The 22,354-nt window shown below is 51.2% G+C and overlaps 1 protein-coding gene and 1 pseudogene across 8 annotated transcripts in view; one reads left to right on the top strand and one right to left on the bottom strand.

Annotated features, from left to right (window-relative positions):
• The window catches only part of CHD4 (chromodomain helicase DNA binding protein 4), a 33,564-nt gene extending 11,443 nt beyond the window's left edge, over positions 1-22,121 (bottom strand). For 4 of the 8 annotated variants that reach the window (XM_047787722.1, XM_047787724.1, XM_047787725.1 and 1 more), the window contains exons 1-25: positions 21,946-22,097; positions 20,918-21,095; positions 17,268-17,389; positions 16,863-17,078; positions 16,533-16,651; positions 16,167-16,408; positions 15,804-15,931; positions 15,418-15,553; positions 15,092-15,270; positions 14,667-14,906; positions 13,292-13,495; positions 12,974-13,179; positions 12,465-12,596; positions 12,296-12,392; positions 10,739-10,930; positions 9,328-9,528; positions 9,014-9,151; positions 8,625-8,746; positions 8,333-8,506; positions 7,631-7,772; positions 7,407-7,538; positions 7,181-7,298; positions 5,249-5,373; positions 4,136-4,373; positions 3,794-3,969 (exon numbers count right to left, since the gene is read on the bottom strand). In XM_047787722.1, coding sequence (XP_047643678.1) covers positions 3,794-3,969; positions 4,136-4,373; positions 5,249-5,373; positions 7,181-7,298; positions 7,407-7,538; positions 7,631-7,772; positions 8,333-8,506; positions 8,625-8,746; positions 9,014-9,151; positions 9,328-9,528; positions 10,739-10,930; positions 12,296-12,392; positions 12,465-12,596; positions 12,974-13,179; positions 13,292-13,495; positions 14,667-14,906; positions 15,092-15,270; positions 15,418-15,553; positions 15,804-15,931; positions 16,167-16,408; positions 16,533-16,651; positions 16,863-17,078; positions 17,268-17,389; positions 20,918-21,017 — 3,879 coding nt within the window. In that variant the 5' untranslated portion in view covers positions 21,018-21,095; positions 21,946-22,097. Of the gene's footprint in view, positions 1-3,793; positions 3,970-4,135; positions 4,374-5,248; positions 5,374-7,180; positions 7,299-7,406; positions 7,539-7,630; positions 7,773-8,332; positions 8,507-8,624; positions 8,747-9,013; positions 9,152-9,327; positions 9,529-10,738; positions 10,931-12,295; positions 12,393-12,464; positions 12,597-12,973; positions 13,180-13,291; positions 13,496-14,666; positions 14,907-15,091; positions 15,271-15,417; positions 15,554-15,803; positions 15,932-16,166; positions 16,409-16,532; positions 16,652-16,862; positions 17,079-17,267; positions 17,390-20,917; positions 21,096-21,238; positions 21,358-21,945 lie in introns of those variants that run through there. The other 4 variants (XM_047787727.1, XM_047787729.1, XM_047787728.1 and 1 more) reach the window with 4 other exon arrangements.
• LOC125131307 (transcription initiation factor TFIID subunit 10-like) lies at positions 9,458-10,800 on the top strand (annotated as a pseudogene).
• Positions 22,122-22,354: the final 233 nt, after the last annotated feature.

Here is a 22,354-nt window from a genome sequence, read left to right as displayed (position 1 = left end):
AAGAAAATCAAAAGTATAAACTTCCAGTTAAAAATAAATAAGTCATGGTGAATTTATGTAGAGCATGGTAACTACAGTTAATACCATACTGCATATTTGAAAGTTGCTAAAAGAACAGGGGGTTTTTGGCCACACCCATGGCATACAAACATTCCCAGGCCAGGGATCAAACCCATGCCACAGCAGCAACCAGATCGACACCAGTGACAATGCCAGATCCTTAAACCACTGAGCCAAAGGAGATTTCCAAGAGTAGCTCCTAAAAGTTCCCGGCACAAGAGAAAGAAACATCTAAGTATGTATGGTAACAAAGGGAGTTCCGATTGTGGCTTAGCATTATAAACCCAACTAACATCCATGAGGATGTGGGTTTGATCCCTGGCCTTGCTCAGTAGGTTAAGAATCCAGCGTTGCTGTGAGCTGCGGTATTAGGTCGGCAGCTGCACCTCTGATTCAACCCCCAGCCTGAGAACTTCCATATGCCGCAGGTGTGGTCCTAGAAAGCAAAAAAAAAAGTAGGGTAACAGATACTAACTAAACTTCTCAGGCTGACCATTTTGCAATATATACAAATATCGGTCATTATGCTGCACACTTAAAACTACTATAGCGGGAGTTCCCGTCGTGGCGCAGTGGTTAACGAATCCGACTAGGAACCATGAGGTTGCGGGTTCGGTCCCTGCCCTTGTTCAGTGGGTTAACGATCCGGCGTTGCCGTGAGCTGTGGTGTAGGTTGCAGACGCGGCTCGGATCCCGAGTTGCTGTGGCTCTGGTATAGGCCGGTGGCTGCAGCTCCGATTCGACCCCTAGCCTGGGAACCTCCATATGCCGCGGGAGCGGCCCAAGAAATAGCAACAACAACAACAACAACAACAAAAAGACCAAAAAAAAAAAAAAACTACTATAGCGGCATATATGTCGATTACATCTCAACTTTTTAAAATAAATTACGGTACTTTCAATCAAGGACATATTATGCAGCAAAAAAATGGGGGGCTCTTTACTGATTTGAATTATTAGGTAGACAGAAGCAAGGTAAAGAACATTACGTATAAGAAACTACTCTCCTGGAGTTCCCGTTGTGGTGCAGAGGAAACACATCTGACTAGCATCCATGAGGATTCGGGTTCAATCCCTGGCTTTGCTCAGTGGGTTAAGGACCTGGCATTGCCTGTGAGTTGTGATGTAGGGGGTAGACACGGCTCAGATCTGGCATTGCTGTGGCTGTGGCGTAGGCTGGCAGCTGCAGCTCCGATTCAACGCCTAGCCTGGGAACTTCCATATGCCCATGGGTATGGCCCTAAAATGCAAAAAAAAAAAGAAACTACTTTCCTTAAAAGGAAAATAAAAAAGATCCTTGTGTGTGTATCATGTGCGTGTATATACACGTATGTATACATACACGTGTGGACACACACGTAACTATTACACACCTTTTTTTTTGCTTTTCAGGGCCACACCTGCAGCATGCGAGTTCCCAGGCTAGGATCCAATTGGAGCTGCAGCTGCCAGCCTACACCACAACCACTGCAACGCCAGTTCCGGACCACGTCTGTGACCTACACCACAGCTCACGACAATGCCGGATACTTAACCCACTGAGCGAGGCCAGGGATCAAACCCACATCCTCATAGATACTAGTCGGGTTTGTTACTGCTGAACTACAACGGGAACTCCCCACAGAAAATAATTTTTTAAATATATACAAGAAACTGAAAATATCACTTGTCCTCAGGGAGGGAGCTGGGTGGCCAGAGGAATGGGGTGGGAAAGAGATACCTCTGTATTTTTTGAAAAAAAATTTTTTTTTGGTCTTTTTTTTTGCCATTTCTTGGGCCTCTCCTGGGGCATATGGAGGTTCCCAGGCTAGGGATCCAATCAGAGCTATAGCTGCCAGCCTACACCACAGCCACAGCAACGCGGGATCCGAGCCACCTCTGCCACCTACACCACAGCTCACGGGCAACGCCAGGTCCTTAACCCACTGAGCAAGGCCAGGCATGGAACCCGCAACCTCAAGGTTCCTATTTTTTGAATTCTGAACCAGCTGAATTACAGCTGACTCCTGAACAACACAGGTTTAAACTGCACAAGTCCACTTACACATGGATGTTTTTCAGTAGTAAATACAACAATGCTACACGGCCCATGGCTGGTTGAATCTGCAGATATGCAGGAACTACGGATATGGAGGACCAACAATAAGTTGCTCAAGGATCAGCTATACTCCTATTCAAAAAACGAAATCTAAAAAGGCTATAAAGTAAAGAGCAGCCACAGCCACTAAAGAGAATGTGGGCAGCATCCCTGTGTAGTCACTAGCAGAGGTGATCAGTGGGAGGGAGAGTACACTTCTCCCATCCAACCACTCAGCAGGTGCTGCCACCATATGCAGTCACCACTGACAGGAACCAGAGCACCTTACAGGAGGGCAGTTTTGATTGGACACTGTTGGTCTACAGACCCATCAGACTTTGCAGCTACGGTTACACCCAACCGAGGTTAGCAGTAGTAGTGTCACTCAAGATAATAGGAAGGTATGAGAAAAACACAGCAAGAGGGATGGTTACAAGTTGGAAGGATGAGAAAAAGCGGCAAAAATCACCAGCAACCTGACCCAGGTAGCTTAAAGGGGACAGGAAGAAAAAGCAATCATTTTTTTTTTCTTTTTATACCCTATACTACTTTGGGGAAAAAAAATCATTACAGAAGCCACATATTTTTCTCCTTTTTAAGGTCACATCCACGGCACAAGGAAGCTCCCAGGCTAAGGGCTGAATCAAAGCCACAACTGCCGTCCTCTGCCACAGCCACAGAAATGCCAGATCTAAGCCACATCTGCAACCTATGCCACAACTTGCAGCCACACCAGATCCTTAACCCACTGATCGAGGCCTGGGATCGAATCTGCATCCTCATGGATACTAGTTGGGTTCTTAACCTACTGAAACACAACTCCTACAGAAGCCACATATCACTGAGGGCTGTTTTTTTGTTTCTTTTTGCCATGCCCACGACATGTAAAAGTTCCCAGGCCAAGGAGCCAACCCACGCCACAACAGTGACAACCACTGAGTACTTTTTGTCTTGTACTAAGAAAACAGAAGAAAAGGGAGTTCCCGTCGTGGCGCAGTGGTTAACGAATCCGACTAGGAACCATGAGGTTGCGGGTTTGGTCCCTGCCCTTGCTCAGTGGGTTAACGATCCGGCGTTGCCGTGAGCTGTGGTGTAGGTTGCAGACGCGGCTCGGATCCCGCGTTGCTGTGGCTCTGGCGTAGGCCGGTGGCTATGGCTCCGATTCGACCCCTAGCCTGGGAAACCTCCACATGCCTCAGGGGCGGCCCAAGAAATAGCAAAAAGACCAAAAAAAAAAAAAAAAAGAAAACAGAAGAAAAGAGAAAAAAAAAACAATTCTGTTTTAAAAAGCACAGGAAGATGGTGTAAGTATTTATCTTATCTCCTACCTTTTCTCTGGAGAGACTGGAGATAGTAATCCAAAGTTTACTTATAGAGCTAATAAAATACAAGAAAAGAAAACGAGATTCTGATAAAGACGAGTTAATATAAAGTTGTATGAAATGCAGCCATGAATTTCTGGACAGCCACGTCAAAGATGAGAATGTGATTTGCTCATATGTTACAGTATTTCTTTTCAAAGGAAGACATATATCAACTCATCAATGTACTAATTTGCCTAGAGATGTCTCCCTCTTCTCTCAGATACCACTGTGGTCTCAATTCCAATTTCTGGACCAATCACCAAGCACAGCACTGCCTTGGACTCATACTCACCCCCATTTCTTCCTCTCGCACCACATACTGGGCCACTTTGAAAGAGCTCAAATATTCGTTCATGCCCTGCAATTCCGTATCCTCTGTCTCATCCTGGTTCCGGTCCAGCAGTCGTTCAATGGCCTTATCGTCATAGTGGATAACGCTGCTGTCTTCTCCCTCTTTGTTGTCTCCTCCTATAAAGAATCAGGGGTCCACACCCCCAGTTAGCTTCAGCAGCTGCAGTGGAGAAAGCAAGTCCCACAGGACCCAAGGTCTGAGTCTCAGGACCATAGGTACCAGAGAAAGATACCCTTTAGAGAGGCCAAGCCCCAGACCAAAACGAGCTCCTGACTAGCTCACCTCCATCTGTGGCTTCATCCTTGAATAATTCCTCGGTACCAAACTTGAGGATGTCATCAAGCTCCTGTTTGGACATGGAGCCAGTCTTAGAGCCCAGCCCAGGCCGAACAACTAGATGTGTCAGCATCATCTTCTTCTTCGCCACCTGGGTGATGCGCTCCTCCACTGATGCACGAGTCACAAACCGATAGATCATCACCTTCTTATTTTGCCCAATACGGTGAGCTCTGCTAAAAGCCTGGAGGTTAGGCACAAAATGAAGCCGAAAATTGAAGTAACTGTATTTTCTTACTTCTACTTTGGCCTTGACTTCCACATAACATACTAAATCTAGCACAAGGTAGGAGCTAGTTTGCCTTCATTTGTACAAAATTTCCTTTTGCACCTCTGCTCCCGGACACCACCCTCTATCATGTTACCCAAAATAAGATCACAGCTAACCCAAACTTTCTGGCTTACAATAAAGTAAAAAACATTTAAAAAGAATATATTGTAGGAGTTCCAGTCGTGGCGCAGCGGAAACAAATCCAGCTAGGAACCATGAGGTTGCAGGTTCGATCCCTGGTCTCGCTCAGTGGGTTAAGGATCTGGTGTTGCAGTGAGCTGTGGTATAGGTGGCAGACGTGGCTCAGATCCGGTGTTGCTGTGGCTGTGGGGTAGGTTGGCAGCTGAAGCTCCGATTAGGCCCCTAGCCTGGGAACCTCCATATGCCACAGGTGCAGCCCTAAAAAGACAAAAAACAAGAACATATTATAGAGTTTCCATTGAGGCTCAGCGGGAAAGAATCTGACTAGCATCCATGAGGAGGCAGGTTCAGTCCTGGCCTCGCTCAAGTGGGTTAGGGATCCAGCACTGAGGTGACCCATGGTGTAGGTCACAGACATGGCTCAGATCCCGCACTGCTGTGGCTATGGTGTAGGCCAGCAGCTGCAGCTCCGATTTGAGCCATAGCCTGGGAACCTCCATGTGCCGTGGGTTTGGCCCTAAAAAGACCAAAAAGAATAGAATGTATTGTTTCCCCCTGAAACAACACATTCCAGCTGATGGGACTCTTACATAGAACACTGCATTTACAATAAATCACTGTACACCAAAGCTGCCACCTCTGCTCACCTGGATGTCATTATGAGGATTCCAGTCAGAGTCATAGATGATAACTGTATCAGCAGTGGCCAGATTGATTCCAAGGCCTCCAGCTCGAGTGGAAAGCAAGAAACAGAACTGCTGAGCACCCGGTGCTAAGAAAGGAACCAAAAATGCCATTAGAGGTGTCTCCTGACTTCCAATTAATAAATGTAGAAGGAATAATAGAAACATAGAAGTCCATTAGGGAGTTCCCGTCATGGCACAGTACAAACGAATCCAACTAGGAACCACAAGGTTGCAGGTTTGATTCCTGGCCTCGCTCAGTGGGTTAAAGATCCAGTGCTGCAGTGAGCTGTGGTGTAGGTGGCAGACTCTGCTCGGATCCTGGGTTGCTGTGGCTGTGGTGTAGGCCGGCAGCTACAACTCCAATTTGACCCCTAGCCTGGGAACCTCCATATGCCACAGGTACAGCCCTAAAAAGTGGGAGGGAAAAAAAAAAAAAAAAACATTAGACAAACATCAAAGTAATAAGCAAGATTACTGATGGATGCTGAAATCAGTGTGAAAGTTAAAGGTAAAACACATGACCATAGTCTTAAATATCTCCCTTGGGCTATTTATCAGGTACAATGAAAAAAAAAAGTAAATTTACAGTAGAAAAATGCAGCAGACACCATCTTAACTAAGTGATCAAGATTAACACCAGCAATGGGACTTTATCAACATGACAACCCTCACCAGGGATGAAAATGATCCAGTACTGCTTCTGTGGAATCCCTGCTCAAAATATCTAACATCAGTCTAATCATGAGAACACATCAGACAAAGCTAAACTTAAGAAACTTTCTACAAAAGAGCTAACCAGTCATCATCAAATGCATCAACTCATGAAGAAAAGAATGAGGAGGAGTTCCTGCTGTGGCTCAGCAGAAATGAATCTGACTAGCATCCATGAGGACAAAATCTGATCCCTGGCATCGCTCAGTGGGTTAAGGATCCCACACTGCCATAAGCTGTGGTGTAGGTTGCAGACTCGGCTTGGAACCTGTGTTGCTGTGGCTGTGGTGTAGGCCAGAGACTACAGCTCCGATTAGACCCCTAGCCTGGGAACCTCCATATGCCATGGCTGTGGCCCTAGAAAAAACAAAAACAAAAACAAAAAAAAGAAAGAAAAAAAGAAACTGGATCCTGACACAGGAAACAGGTGATGTTTGATTCAAGTCTGCCATTTAATTGAGTATGAATCCAGCATTAACGCCCTGGTTTTGACAACTCAATTGTGGTAATAGAAGTCATGATGAGGCAAAGCTTGGCGGAGGGTACACATGAAGCCTCTGCACTATTTTTTGAATTTTAAGTTCAAAATCCTTTCAAATTAAAAAGTGAGAGAAAAAAGAGGAGGTGGTAGTGGCTACTGAGATAAATCTGCCAATAACTCACAGTCTGGGCTTGAGGCCCACCCGGGCCTCAAGATGCAATGAAGGGGATTAAAGGAAGTGCAGAAAGAATGAAGACTCTAAAGGGAAAATAATCTGCAAGGAATAATCCAATACATTCTTCCAATCAAAACATTCAAGGAGTTCCTGTCGTGGCTCAATGGTTAATGAATCTAACTAGCATCCATGAGAATGCAGGTTCGATCCCTGGATTAAGGATCTGGCGTTGCTGTGATGGGTGGTGTAGATCGCAGACATGGCTCAGATCCTGTGTTGCTGTGGCTCTGGTGTAGGCCGGTGGCTACAGCTCCGATTTGACCCCTAGCCTGGGAACCTCCATATGCCACAGGTTCGGCCCTAAAAAAAACAAAAAAAAAAAAAAAATTCAAAAATACTCTTTCAGTCAACTGACAAAGAGCCTAAACCACTAAATAGAAAGGCAGATGCCCAGGAAGAACAAGAGACCAGTCAAGGGCCACTGGTGAATGGGGCTGCCAGGATGAAACCATTCCTTCCCTCTTACCATTGAAGCGATCGATGGCCTCTTGACGCATATTCCCAGTGATTCCGCCATCAATACGTTCGTATTTATAACCTTCATGTTCCAAGAAATCCTCCAGCAGATCCAACATCTTGGTCATCTGGCAAAGGAGCACAATTTATCACAGGCGAGTCACAGGATAATCCCTCCCTGTGTCGCCAAGCTGTCCTCTGCCACCCTCTAAATTCCAGCCAAGCCCACACAATACCTGGGAGAAGATGAGCACACGGTGCCCACCCTCCTTAAGGTTCTTGAGCATCTTCTGTAGCAGCAATAATTTCCCAGATGCTCTAATTAGGGCACTGCCATCATACATGCCATTAGGCATCTTAGGGGCTTCCTGAGGAAAGAAGCAAAGAAGAAAAAAAATATATTGAAAGATACCCCAAATGAAGCAGTTCCCAAGGAGGATCAAGAGGCAGCACAACATACCATTGCAGCCACGGGGAAGAGATACGGGTGGTTGCAGCACTTCTTAAGATCCATGACCACATTGAGCAGAGAGACCTGGTTGCCACCACCTCGAGCATTGAGCGCTTCAAAATTTCGAGTGAGGATATACTTGTAGTATTTCCTACAAGTGAAAAAAAAACAAGAGAAGTCACACTCGATGACTTCAATGACTCATAATGCAGTCCCAAGGCCTGAGACCTTCCTTCCAACATCACTCATTTTGGGACTGAGAAAACCTAAGAAACACTACCACCCTCATCATTTTAAATAAGGAAAGGTAGAGTTCCCACTGTGGCGCAACGGGATCAGCAGCATCTTGGGAGTACTGGGAGGCAGGTTCAATCCCTGGCCCAGCACAATAGGTTAAGGACTTGGTGTTTCGGCAGGTGCAGCTTCAGCCGCAACTGTGGCTCAGTTCTGATCCCTTGCTTGGGAACTCGGTATGCCTCAGGGCGGCCAAAAAAGAAAAATTAAAATAAATACATAAATAAGTAACATAAGAAACAGTGAAAGAACTCTGGGCCCCAGCTCCTTGGGGATGGGTTTCTTTAGGCTGCTTGCTTCCGTCCCCATGTGCCTTGAAGCAGGGTACGGAGAGAACGAGGCAACGCTGTGCAGGCCGGCTGAGGTCTTAAATATGTCTGAAAAATAGAGCCAATGTTTCTGTCCCTTCAGACTCACTTCTGCATAGGGCTCAGCTCCACACGCACGATTAGCTCTGTCTTGGATGGCATGTTCTTGAACACATCCGCTTTGAGCCGCCGCAACATATGAGGCCCCAGCATGTCATGGAGTTTTTTAATCTGGTCCTCCTTGGCAATGTCAGCAAACTCCTCCAAGAAGCCTTCCAAATTGCTTCCAAATAAGAAAAGAAAAAATTGTTGATGTGGGAGAAAGAAAAGTGAATACAGGAAATGAGCAAAAGAAAGAAACAGAAGAATTATGAGCCGATTATAGATCAAAACACACTTACTGGAACCTCTCAGGGGTGAGAAAATTGAGCAGGTGAAACAACTCTTCCAGATTGTTTTGTAATGGGGTCCCAGTCAGCAACAGTTTGTGCTGGAGCGAGTAGCCATTTAAGACCCGGAAGAACTGGTGAAGCAGATGGAGAGAAGTGAAATCCAATGACAGGAGGACCCTGGTACATCTCTGCACACTCTGGTTTCACTGCCCAGCAGAGTTAAGCCCCTACCCCCACCTCCATCTCTCTTTTAAGGCCTGGCCTCAAGGGTCTACCATGAGTGAGGAAAGCAGGCAGAGACCCTTTTGCCTTTTCCACTCCTCCTAAGCGCCCCCCCCGAATGAGTAGGTGGTACCAGAACACTGACACTTAGAGGCCAGCCCTCCCCTACCCCTCACCTTAGACTGATTGTTCTTGAGCCGATGGGCTTCATCCACGATGAGGCAGGCCCAGTCAATAGAGCCCAAGATGGCCATGTCAATGGTGATCAACTCATAGGATGTCAGCAGCACATGGAACTTCACAGATGCCTCTTTCTGCACAAGAAGGCAACCAGTCACCAAGGTCCAACTCCTCCAGCACAAGCCAAGTCAAGGGACCTGGGGGTTTCCTCCTTCCAGCCACTATGCTTTGGCCTCACCCCCAGGACCAGAGCACAAAAAACCCACAGCAACAGCTCCCTCCTGAGGGTGGGCTCCCCACACTGAGATACCTTCATTCGCGAAGCCTTCTTGCCACCACGAATGGCATTATCCTCAAAGGAGAACTCATTCTCTCGGATGATGGCACGGCTGTCCTTGTCACCCACATAGGTCACCACGTACATATCAGGAGCCCACATTTCAAACTCCCGTTCCCAGTTGATGATGGTAGAAAGGGGGGCACTCACTAGGAAGGGGCCTTTGGAATGACCCTGTGAGGAAGAACAGAAAAAGCAGAGTAAGGACCAGGGGGGTCCCACAGGCAACCCCAGTGCCCACCCCCACCCCAGGAGCTGGCAGAGGGCTGGCCTGTGTGCTGATGCTCCTCTCCTCCCCTTCCTCGAGGTACGAACACGCCCGGCCTATTCCTGCCCACAGAGCACACCTGCCTCCTCTGAGAGCTTAAACCTTACCCCTTCCAAAGTCTTTTCACACCAATTCCCTCCACCAGTTCTGCATCTCTCACAGCACGTACCCACCCCCCAGAATGGAGGCTCTCTGCACCTACCACTCATTCTGCCCACAGCTCCATTCCCCCCAGTCTGTCTCTGTTGTGTCTATCTCAGTGTCATTCAACAGTATTCTTCAGGGTCCAAGACCAATTTTTTTTCTTTCTTTTTCTCTCTCCTTAGAGTGCAAAGGAAGACCATGAACACAAAACACCCACACACAAAAAAAACTAACAGCCCCCATGAGCTGCGGTGGCTCTGGAGTGGACCCCAAGGAGGCGCTGGCTTCCACCACCTCGGTCCTAGGCCCAGTATCCGGGGTCTCGGCCCCTACCTCACTGCCCACCGGCTCCACTGTGGTGAATAAGGCCAGCCCCGTGGGCACTGGGGCTGGAGCTGCAGCAGGGGGCAGGGGACCGATGGCGGCACAGGCCAGGGAGCTGGCCAAGCAGCTCAGGGCAGCTCCAGTGTTGGCGGGCAGTGCGGCACCCCTAGAGGGGGCCATGTCTAACGGGGTGTATGTGCCGCCAGGAATAGCCAATGGCAACATGAAGCCGGTGGTGTCCAGCACATCTTTGGTAGACTTCCTGATGCAGTGACTGGTTACTCCCTGAACCGTGCTGGTTTTGAGGCCTCGGATCCACACATAATTCAGCTCATCTCCCTAGCTGCCCAGAAACTCATCTCAAGTGTTGCTAACAATGCCCTTCAGCACTGCAAAATGAAGGGCATGGCCTCTGGCAGCTCCCAAAGCAAGAGCAAGGACTGCAAGTACACTCTTAACCATGGCGGACTTGACCCCTGCCCTCAGCGAGTATGACATCAATGTGAACAAGCCATGCTACTTCACCTGAGCCACCTGGTGTACATGTATTTGTCTGTCTCCTTGTCCCCACACCAGCCTGTTTTCACAATACACTTTACCGTGACAGGCAAACAAAACAAAAAAAAATAACAGTCCCGTCTCTCCTACCTCCTTGTAGAGGGAGTAGAGGAAGACTGCTGTCTGAACTGTCTTCCCAAGGCCCATCTCGTCAGCCAAGATGGTGTCGGTACCCTGAGCCCAGGAGAAGCGCAACCAGTTCAAGCCCTCCATCTGATAGGGGTGCAAGGTTCCACCTGTAGCATCCAGGTACTCTGGCTGTCGCTCGTATTTCACTGTTGGCTGAAGGATGAAATAAAGAAGTCAAGAGCTGGCAAGGAATCCCCGTCTCTTCATAAGACAGTAGCTGCCTCCTCCATACACATCCTCACTAGCTCCTACTCAAGGGAGCCACAAAAAATGGTGGGAAAAAGATGCTCAATGGTTATGGTAACTTTGTGTTTGATTGAGGATCCTCCAGGAAGCAAGGCAACAGAGATCTTGGTCCTAGAGATATCTGAGGAAAAACATGTCACAGATGCCCTGGCAGTACAGTAATTACTAGTCAGGATTCACCAGGTAGATAATCATGTCAACCTAAGTTTATCCTTTTTCTTTTCTTTTCTTCCTTTTTTGGCTGCCCCGCAGCATATGGAGCTCCCAGGCCAGGGATCAAATCTGAGCTGAAGTTGAGACCTACACCACAGCTGTAGCAACACCAGATTCTTAACCCACTCTTCCAGGCCAGGATTGAACCCATTCCCTGCCATTGCAGAGACACCATCGATGGCCTTGTACTACAGTGGGAACCCCTAAATTTATCTTTTTTTGCTTTTTAGGGCCGCAACCTGCAGCATATGAAAGTTCCCTGGCTAGGGGTCAAACTGGAGCTGCAGCTGCCGGCCTACCAGCCACAGCAATGTGCTATCTAAGCCATGTCTGCAACCTACACCACAGCTCACAGAAATGCCAGGATCCTTAACCCACTGAGCGAGGCCACGGATGGAACCCACATCCACGTCCTCACAGATACTAGTCAGGTTCATTTCCGCTGAGCCACAATGGGACCTCCCCCTAAGTTTATCTTTTTAACCTTAACCACACTCAAATTATATTATGCTAAACCTGTAAGAACTGAACCATGAATTAAGGGTCAAAGACTCAGGTTCCAAAACAAATTTCATAAAAGCTTGGTTGTGTGACCCCTCCATAGGTAACATTTTCTCGATCATGTAAAACACTAGTCCCGGGAGTTGTGGCTCAGCGGGTTAAGGACTCCATGTTTTCTCTGTGAAGATGCAGATTCGATCCCTGGTCTCATTCAGTGGGTTAAGGATCTGGTGTTGCAGCAAAGGCCACAGACGCAGCCTGGATCTGGTGCTGCTATGGCATAGGCTGGCAGCTGCAGCTCAGACCCCTGGCCCAGAAACTTCTATATGCCACAGGTGCAGCCCTAAAAACATAAAAGTTTTTTTAAGATTAAAAAAATAAAAAAAATAAAGTAATTTATCCCAGTTCACAACGACGTGAAGTCAGGAAGCAGACTTTGCGAAGCACCTCAGCTATAGCTGCCACCTGAGACGGTAACCTAGAGCACCGTCAGCAGACTGGGGCAGGCAAGACACATCAACCACCCGGCAAACCGCCCTCCCTCTTCTGCCAACTCACATCCACTGTTGGAGTCTCTGGGGGCCTCTCCAACTTCCTCAGCTTCACCTTCTTGAGCTTCTTGCCTGGCCGTCCTTCCTCACCCCTCATCAACTCCCTGAAGAAGACAGACACATCACCCAGCTGTCTGGGGTCCTTCTCAATAAGCAGCCTCAGCAAAGTCCCTCACCTGTGATTCCAATAGCTCTGCTTGAACAGATCATAGTCCTGTATCTCCACGTCCTCACTCTCCCAGGATGCCTGATCATAGGGCAAGTCCCGCCACTTGATCAAATAGTGGACATGGCCCTTCTTGTCCACACTGCAAGGTCAAGGAGAGAAAACCCTCAGTCAGAGCCAGAAGGCCACTCTCCTCACCTCCTAAGTCAGCCTTGTTCTCAAAAACTGCCAGCAGTAAATGCTCCAAACCAGACCATTAGGAAGGCCAGATACCACATGTATTCAGCACCAAATACATATGGCTTACCAGTCTTTGCACCAAAAATGATTTCCACTCTCCAGTCTATGGCTCAAATACCAGGATTCAGTCAGTTAATAACATACTGAGTGCCTCACCCAGGTCTAAGTTACTGGTGACATCAATTTTCATAACCCCTTTGGCAAGGAGCCTCCCAAGGACACACTGCCCATCTCCAGTACGCACAGGACAAACACCAGTCTGGCCCAGCCTCACGGTACCTGTGGTTGAGGATTCGGTGGATCATCATCCACTCGGGTTTTATCCCATAGCGATAGAAGCGTTCCTCCATCTCTGCAAATTTAGGGTCCTTGTTCTTCCGTTTTCGGCTCTTCTCTTCATCACCACCGAAGTCCCCAGAGGGTGGCTCATCCATATCATTCTTCCGCTGATAGTTTCGGAACATCACCTGACAGTGCAGCTCCAACTGCGTGCAGAGAGAGAGGTAAGTTCCCAAGGAGTTCTGTTCACTCCTTCTCTCCACAAGGCTGTTTTCTCACTGCCCTCTTCCCCGCATCTCTGGTCCACCCCAGGTTTACCTGCAGCTCAGACACCCAGGAGCAGTGCCAATACGACATGCCTTGCCATTTCACAAAGAACTGCCGCTCTGGCCGCCCCTCCAAGGGCTTGGGGGACGGAGTATTGGGATCAGCATCTGGGGGCCGAGGCACTGGTGTGGGAGATGGTGGCTGACCCCACTTCCAGATTAGGATCTTCTGAACTTTGCCTTTAAGAGCTGGACACTAAAAGAGAAAGAGACAAAATCCAACACCAAATCATGGTAACATGGACAGGAAATGGGAGGACCTGCAGCTTCAACTTCATCAAAGGGTTATTAAAAATCTCATTTTAGGGAGTTCCCATCGTGGCTTAGTGGTTAACGAATCCAACTAGGAACCATGGGGTTGCAGGTTCAATCCCTGGTCTTGCTCAGTGGGTTAAGGGTCCGGCGTTGCCGTGAGCTATGGTGTAGGTTGCAGATGCGGCTCGGGTCCCATGTTGCTGTGGCTCTGGCGTAGGCTGGTGGCTACAGCTCCAATTAGACCCCTAACCTGGGAACCTCCATATGCCGCGGAAGCAGCCCAAGAAAAGACAAAAAAAAAATCTCATTTTAGGAGATCCCTGGAGCTAATGGGTTAAGGATCCTGTGTTGCCACAGCTGCAGCTTTGATTCGATCCCTGGCCTGGGAACTTCCATAGGCCGTGGGTGTGGCCAAAATATTAAAATCTCGTTTTGCGGGGTGGGGGGCATGCCCACAGCACACTGAAGTTCCGGGGCCAGGGATGTGTAACCTGTGCCACAGCAGTGACCCAAGCCACAACAGTGACAATGCCAGATCCTTAACCTGCCAGACCACCAGGGAACTCCTAAAAGATCATTTCAAGTAAGATCTAATCCTAGGATCCATCTAGGGAGAGAACAGAGTTCCCTCCCTGTTTCTGGACTTCGTCCAAGACCTGAGTGACATCATCACTCCTATGTGCTTAACAGAGCCAGTAGCTAGACTTCAACAATAACCCAGAACAAGTAAGTACAAAAAACTCACAGAACCAGAGCCCAGAATTCCGCTCTTAAGCAATCTAAAGGCAATCTAAAGTGGCCCTGTTACATCACTAAACTACCAAGACCACCTTGAGGCCAGGTATCAAGACAGGAAAGGATGTTCTGGGCTAGAATAGTGCTCCATCCCACTAAGGGGGCTGGCAAAGCATCAACTCTGTTCAAAGTTATGCCTACAGTTTCCCAGAACAAAGGTCCCCCAAGAAAATGACTGTCTCAGGGCTAAAAGTCCCACAGTTCTCCACTGACCCCTCCCACACCGGAGCCACATGATGTCCGCACATAAGAGGGGTGAGCCCTCCTACTGGACCACACCTCCCCCATCTCCCACCTGGCTGGGGTCAGACACTCACCGTACAGCGGGGACAGAGCCATTCGCCGTTGGGGATCTCCGGAAGGGGGGGGTTCAGGCAGTGGATGTGGTAGGAAGAAGGACAGGTGTCACAGCACAGCAGCTCCCCACCATCCTTGCAGACGCGACAGAACTCCATGTGGTGGTCATCCTCCTCTTCAGGGTCTCCCCCAACCTCTTCCAGGATCTCCTCACCCTCCGAATTGTCCTCTTTAGCCTCCCACTGGATGCCTTCTTTCTCCTGCAGTCAAGGACACAGAGTCAGGTTATGACCACCCCCCACCCCGCAAGTCTGAACCGCACCCATCATTCCTTTGAAGGCTTCCCACAGCCCACAGCCAGTACCACCACCCAGGCTCCAGAGAGTTTTATTGTCCCACCCTTTCTGTCAAGGGCTCCCAAGGGTCACCACAGCCGGGCACTCACGCAGTGTGGGCAGCTCCACTTGCCCTCAGGAGCCTTCTCCATGTCCGGATCCAGGCAGACCATATGGTAAGCTCGGGGACAGGTATCACACAGGATGATCTCACCGCCTTGCTGGCACACCTCGCAATAGTCCTGGTGGTCTGTCTCATAACCATCCACAGCAGTCACCTCCTCCTCGCCTAGGCAAGGAAGAGGGAAAGCCCAGTTATTAGAAAAAAACTACCTCCCCCCACCCCCCCAGGCCTAACACCTATCTCCTTAGGGAGATGCTTCCCCAATCTTTCCTCCCTCATCCCGTCACATACTGAGACAGAAAAGAAACACACCTTTCTTTTTCTTTTTAGTGGTTCGGAGTTTCTTACGGCTGCGGCTACTACGGCTGGTAGAACCATCCGAAACAGAATAGCTATTGATACTGGCATCATCGAAGTCAGATTCCACATCTAAGTCATCATCCTCACTCTGGCAGAATGAGAAGGAAAAAGGTCAGCGGTTCAAGCCAAGGGGGTTAGGAGAAAGCGGTGGAGAAGGGATCAAGCTTTCACTAGGGGTACTGGGATCCCAGCAAGGGCTGTGGCATGTGGAACCTCGACACCCGTTCTACGGCCAACTCCCCTCACTGCTGCACACCCACTGGGAAGGCTGAATGCTGACCTAGGGCCACATCCCTCAATTAGCTAAGGCACCTCTCCAGGTAGGGGTGCTCTCTCACCGAGGATCTCTTACGCTTAGAACCAAAACCTCCCAGCTTGATTTTCAGGGGAGCCACTTTCTTGGGTTTAGGCTTCTTAGCATCAGGGACACGAGGACTGCCCTTGGGCTTCCTCCGAGCATTGGGACCTAAAATAAGGAGGGGGCAAGTAAGATCATGCAATCCAGACAGAAGCCACAGTGCAGGATACGGGGAAAATAAAACATTTCCATGTGGTCAGCTTCCCCCATTTCCCTCCTAAACCAAGGTTCCTTCCTCCCTCCCAGGTTCTAGCTCCAGCTGACAAGACAGTGTGGTGACGCTTCCCATAACTTCCACAGCCTGAACCCATACCAGCCCCCCTCTCACTGAGTCCCACTTCACCTTTGCCCTCCTTGGTCTTGGCCTTGCGGATAGGCACCTCCACGGGGGGTGGAGGTGGTGCAACCTCCGTGGCTGTCACCATGCTCTCCACCACGGCCACTGCTGCCGCTGCTGCCGCTGCCACAGAAGCCCCAGAACTGCCTTTGAAGGGGTTGTTGGTGCTGAACTCCCGCCACTTCGCACCCAAAACCATCATCATCTTGGAGACAGCGATCTTAGGGTTTTTGGCGGCAATGAGGGGTCTGGTGGAGAGATGGACAAGAACAGAAAAGAGGAAAAACTTAAAAATAGAAGAGCAGGGGGGAAAAGAGAGAAGAGATTATAGACAGTGAAGGCATCTCCTGCCCCCAAGGGCCTCCTATTTACCGGACAAACTGGCTGAAGGCCTTGTAGTTGGTGAGGGTGCGATAATCTTCCTCTGAGAACACGTGGTCGATGTCTTCCATGCCCCAGTCTTCCAAGAGCTGAGCAGATGATTTAGGCTCCTGCAGAGAGGGCAAGGTCCAAGAGCTGATCCTAGAGCCCACATTGGCTAAGGGAATGCGAGCTGGTACTAAGGCTTGCAAGTCCAGGATAAGAGAACTAAGAGGAACCAGTAGAAGCAGGTGGAGAGGAAACAGCTTAGGGGCAGGAGAGCGCCTGGGAAACAAGGGACAGAAGGTGACAGCATAGAGAAGAGAATGGAGGTCCAGGCACCTTTGAATCATCGTCATCGTCGTCCTCCTCCTCCTCTTCTTTCCTCTTGGATTTGCTCTTCTTTTCTTTCTTAGGTCCAAGCTTCTTCTTCTTTTTCTTGCCGGGGGTATAGTCGCTGCCCTCACTGTCTGAGCGCAGAGCCACCTCTTCTTCCTCCTCCACAAACTCCGGCCCCTCCCCAGAGCTGTCCCCCAGCTGCCGGCACAAGAGCACACGCTGGAGCGGGGAAGGGGGAGAGGGAGACAGACACACACACGCTACACACATGCTGACCTCAGGACAGCCCCGAGGCCCAGGCCCCGGCCCACCACTCAAGAGAGAGGAACCAGTGCCTGCGCCCTCCACCCCTTCTCAGAGCTCCCCCTTCTTCCTCTCGTTCCCCAGAACATCCAGTCACCCACTCACCTCCTTTTTTTGGCGCTTGCTCTTAGGAATTTTAGGGTCCCGAGGTTTCTTAGGCTTTTTCTTCTTCTTGAGCTTTGGAGTCTCTGCTTCGGATAAATCCTCTTCCGGGTCCTCTTCGTTTTCTGTATGTATTTGGCAGAAAATGGCAGACAGGGAAAAGATCAATAGTAAAAGGTTAGAGCCTAATCCAGAGGCTTTAGACTTTATTCCCCCACCTCTTGTCCCAGATTCCACTGAAGAGAACTGCTATACACGCCACAGAAGGAAGCTGATACCCAGGACAAAAACAGACAAAGAGAGAGCTGTATATACCCGAAATAGGCCTGCCAGGCCAGACCAGGCCCACCTCGGGCAGCTGTCCAGACCCCTGCCTCCTCTCCCTCGTCCCCAACAGAGCTCTCTATATGTTCACCACGGTAGCAGAATCAAGCTGCACCCAGTTAACCAAATGAGGGAAATAGGTCTAGTCTTCCTGTAACTGGCTACCAAGTATGCCATAAACCATGGAGAGATAATAAAAGATCCTACCCAGAAGGCAAAAACTAAAGAATATACCCTCACCACATTCCCAGAACAATTTCTGCTCAGGGGTCCCAGAAACCACACCCTTTACTACCCTCCTTGGGTCATCACTGCTCAAAATCACCAGAATCTCCACGCCCCAGGTTCAGCTGCCAGCCCAGTATCACGCCCACTCCCAAACATGATTTCCTTTCCCCACCTCCAGCTCTACTGCTCCTCCCCAGCTTCTCCTTGGTCAGTAGCCTCTTCTCCCCAGGGGCCCAAATCAGCCCAGCTGTCACCATCTCCCCCCCCCATCCTCCTCCCATCTGGCTCCACCTCCTCCCCAGCTGGGAGCGCACACAAAGCCTGGGGTTAAGCGAGAGCTCCTGGGCAGGCATAGGTGGGAAGGGGCACAGAGGAGGAGGAGAGGGCCAGGAGGCAGCTCCCTTTGTAAGACATTCACACCAGCACACCAGCTCCCTCCTCCCCCCTCTCCTTCTTCCTAAGCCACCCCCGCCCAAGGAGGGGGGAGTAGAGAAGGGAGTGGAGAGAAGGAGGGAATGGCTCACCCACTGAGGAGAGGGAAAATGGCTCCTGACCACAGAAGCCAGCCCAGGGCACCCAGCTGCCAACAGAGGATAGACAGGAAGTGGCAGGGAGGGGGGAGGGGTTGAGAGAGGTGGCAGGAGAAAGACTACCCTCTCACAGAACACTTCCCAAATTATTACCTAGCCCCAGGTCCACATGCCACCTCTCCTACCACCTACTCTAAGGTGACTCGGTTCTCAGGAGACCATTCTAATGTCCTAGACAAGGAAACTCAAGCCAACCTGGAAGGGGATACCATGTGAGGGACTGCATTACTCCCTCAATCCTTATTCTTCCAGACATCAGAGCTGGAATTTAACAAACAGCTCAGTGGCGTTGTTGTCAGAGCATACAACCTTCTTTCTGACACCCAAAAGATTTACCTAGAGGAATGGGAGCTCACAAGACCTCTCTGAAACTCAGGTTTCCTCCTCACCTCCACCCAGAGTGCAGGCCACAGATCCTAAACCCCTTCTAACAGATCAGAGGTAGCCACCTATCCAACACCTGGGTGCCATGTCCACACCGAGAAAAAAGGAGCAGCACCTGGATAGGGGTGGACAACAGCCTGCTTCTTTTACTCCTACACATGCTCTCACCGCCTGACCCCCAGAACTGGTCCTAAAATCCTCTGGCTCCACCCTTCCCGTGTGAGCTAGACACTAGGAACCGGGAGACTTGAGGCTGGACAAAGCATCATCAGCCTCCCCCTTCCCCTCTCAGCCCAAGATCAGGCCAGGCACAAGAGAGCCCCTCCCATCCCCCTGGGAATGGAACAGCAGCCTGGACCTCACCAGAAAGAATGAGTTTCTTAAAGACTTCTCCTCAGTAATCCCCATACTGCCCCTTTCCCCAGACAGCCTCACCTTTGGGCTCTTCCTCTTCATCAGTTCTATAAAAACTAGAAGTGGAGACAAGGACAGACCCATGGAGGCCAAGGGGACACCTTCCATCCACATAAGACCCTCAAACTTCTCAGGCAGATGTACTGATATGGCAAGCGACAAACTGGCTGAGATACAGGGGAAGATTTGGGAAAGGGGCAGGAATGAGGTGTGGCAAGTGGAAAAACTGGGTCACGCTACAGCTTGGGGCAGAGTTCACCGTGGGAGCTTGCACAGCTCCCAATCAACACAGAGGCAGCCCCAGACCAAGGGGCCAATGGGAAACCAAGATGTGGAACCAATGCTGGCTGGACGGCCCGGCTACTCCTCATGCCCCTCAAAGCCAGGATGGAACCACCTCACCACTACCGCCATTCTCCACCCCACCTTGGGCCACAGCACAGAAATCTGCCACCTTGCCCTACACAGTGATGAGACTCAAGCCTAAGTTTCTCATCCCCACAGCTGAAGACTCAATGACAAGAATGACCCTCTCCTAAATGGCCTCGGATTGAAACGAAGACTTCCAACTTAGAAAGTGCCAAAGTAGAAACATCTCTCCCAGACCACCTCAACTTGCAGTTGGAACTATGGAGAGAGAAGTCAAAAATGAAAAACATTTGATGGGAAACAAAAACAGGACTAGCAAGCTCCAGAATTAAAATAAAACCACAAACAGAAAAGATGAAGAAACAGTACGTAGAAAAAAACAAAGCTACGAAAAAAAGGTCAAGAAAACAAGGAGGTGACTTAACTAAGGGATCTGAAGAAAGAGAAGAGAGACATTCACTTAGACACATAACACCAATCATCACTTGAGGACAAACAAGAGCCATTCCAACCAGGCAGGATGCATAACCATTCGGGTTTGGCCAGTGCAAGGACCCACCCCAAAACACAGACAACACAACCCCCAACACACCTACACAAACACCTCACACCACCAGTCCAAACCCCAGGCTACCTGCACAGGGCAGAACCGTCTAGAGAAAAAAGCCAGGATTAAGTCCACTTGCCCGAGGAAGAAAGGTGCCCAGAGTGTCATCTCTCTTCTTTCTGTCCCTTGGAGTATACCCTGCAGGCTACTACATCCCACTCCTAGCCCCACTCAAAACATTCCAGCAATCTGCCTGGCTAAGAGCACTCTAGATTCCAGCTTCGGAGCGCAATTCAAACTTCACACAGTTGAAACAGCACAGAAAGCCGGTAACTGATCAGAAGCTAAAAATAATCAGAGAGTAACCAGCACTCCCTCTTTCTTTTCCACAGCAGCAATCACAGGATCCTACCGGCAGAGATGCCCGGCTGGTCTCCTCCAACAGCAATCCTCAACCCAGCCCCTTCCCCAACTGCACAGCCTCCAGGGGTCCCAGCCACCTGCATTCCTCCAAGGACCCACAAAGCCTGCCAGCCCAGAGAGCTCCCTCAACCGGGAACTGCAGAGCAATTCCCGAAGGCAGTGCAGCAAGCCTGCATCTCGGTCCGCGCAGCCCGGGAGGCACATGGCTTCCAATCCCCTCGCACAAGAGCTCCGCAGAAGGGAACCACTCCCTTCGGATGCCCTCCACCTCTCACTGCACAGAGCAAGCCCAGAAACTCAACCCTGCCTCACAGAGCCACTAGGGAGGGCCCAGATGGCTCCTTCCTGCCCGGGGCCCTTGGGGAAGATGTTACCTGGGTGGGGTGGGGGCAGGCTGTTGTTCAAAAGTGCATCCATATCCTCCTCCTCACTGCCCGCTGAGCAAGGGGACGGGGAGCCCAGGCCCGACGCCATCCCCTTCCGCTCCCGGCCAGGGAATTGGCCCAGCTGCTCCTGCCTGCGGCCTGGGGCCCTCGACACTGGCCCGAGTCACTGTGCGGGGGAGGGGGGAGAGAAAGAGAACAGTCAGTGACGCGCACGGCCCCCTCCCCCACCCCGCCGCGCTTTCCGCCCACCCCCGGCCCCCCCCCCGCCTCAGCCACCCGAGCAGGGCACCCGAACCACTCAGGCTGAACTTAGTTCCACACTCCCAGGGGCAGCCCGGAAGCCGGCTCCCGTGCTGGAGCCCCCCAGACCGGAGGAAGCGGCGCCCCCGAGGGCAAGCCGGTGCCGGCGTAGGAAGGGGAGAAGCCGCTGAACTGAGCCGGGCGTGTCGGGGGAGGGGGTCCGAGTGGCCGCGGCGCGGGGGGGTGGGGGGGAGGATCGGGGGAGGCGGCCGGCGGCGAGGCGCTTGGGGACACAAGGTCACTTGGGGGTGGGGGGGCGACTCCCTGCGCCTGGGGAGGGGCCAGTCCCCAGACAGGGCAGCTCTCCAAAGGCTGTCCTCTGGGACAACTCGGGTTCTCCGGAGAAGCCGCGGGGACGAGGGGGCGTGGAGGCTCGGCGCTCCGGGGGGCTGGAGGCAGGGGCGTGGGGGGCCGGGGCTCCCACCAGGCGGGGGGCCGGGCCACGTGTCCCGGGGGGCAAGTGAGCAAAGGGCGAGGGGGGCGCCGGGCATTGTGGGAGGCAAAGCCCGAGGTGGGAGTCGCGGAGAGCTAGAGTCGGGCAGGGCGAGGGCGGGGGCTGGGCGCCCTGCAGGGGAAGGAGAGGCAGGGTCGGCTTCCCGGGCAGAGGGCGGTCTGCGGGTCCGGGGACGCCCGAAGAGAGGCTGGGTGGAGGGATGACCCTCGGGGCCGGTCGGGATGAGAGGGGCTTCTGTCTGGGAACCCCGTGCTCTCCTCACCCCGGAGCCGCCGCAGGTCGCGCAGGGTCCGGCCGGGTGTCACTCCCGCTCCGGCTCCTCCTCGCCGCGGCCGAAGGGGGGAAAATGGCTCCGGCTCCAGCGTCGCCTCTTAAAGGGCCCGAAACACCGGCCGGGAAATCCCACCGCACAGGCCCCGCCCCCCCACGGACAGCCCATAATAACCTCAACCAACTCCAACCCCCCCCTCCACTACCGCCACCCTCCTCCCTAGGTCTCCCGGGCAACCCCCGCCCCCTCGTCGCTCAGCAACCACTGGCCACGCCCCCTTCGAGCGCGCGCGCGCGTGTCACCCGGGCAACCACCCACCTCCTGGCCATCCCATAATACACACGGACACCACCACCACCACCACCCTACCACCACCACCACCACAACCATCACCCCCCCA

The sequence above is a fragment of the Phacochoerus africanus genome, chromosome 7 (assembly GCF_016906955.1).
Source record: "Phacochoerus africanus isolate WHEZ1 chromosome 7, ROS_Pafr_v1, whole genome shotgun sequence".
Lineage (NCBI taxonomy): Eukaryota > Metazoa > Chordata > Mammalia > Artiodactyla > Suidae > Phacochoerus > Phacochoerus africanus.
Note: the sequence above shows the minus strand (reverse complement) of the source record. Positions and strands in the feature narration are given on the sequence as shown.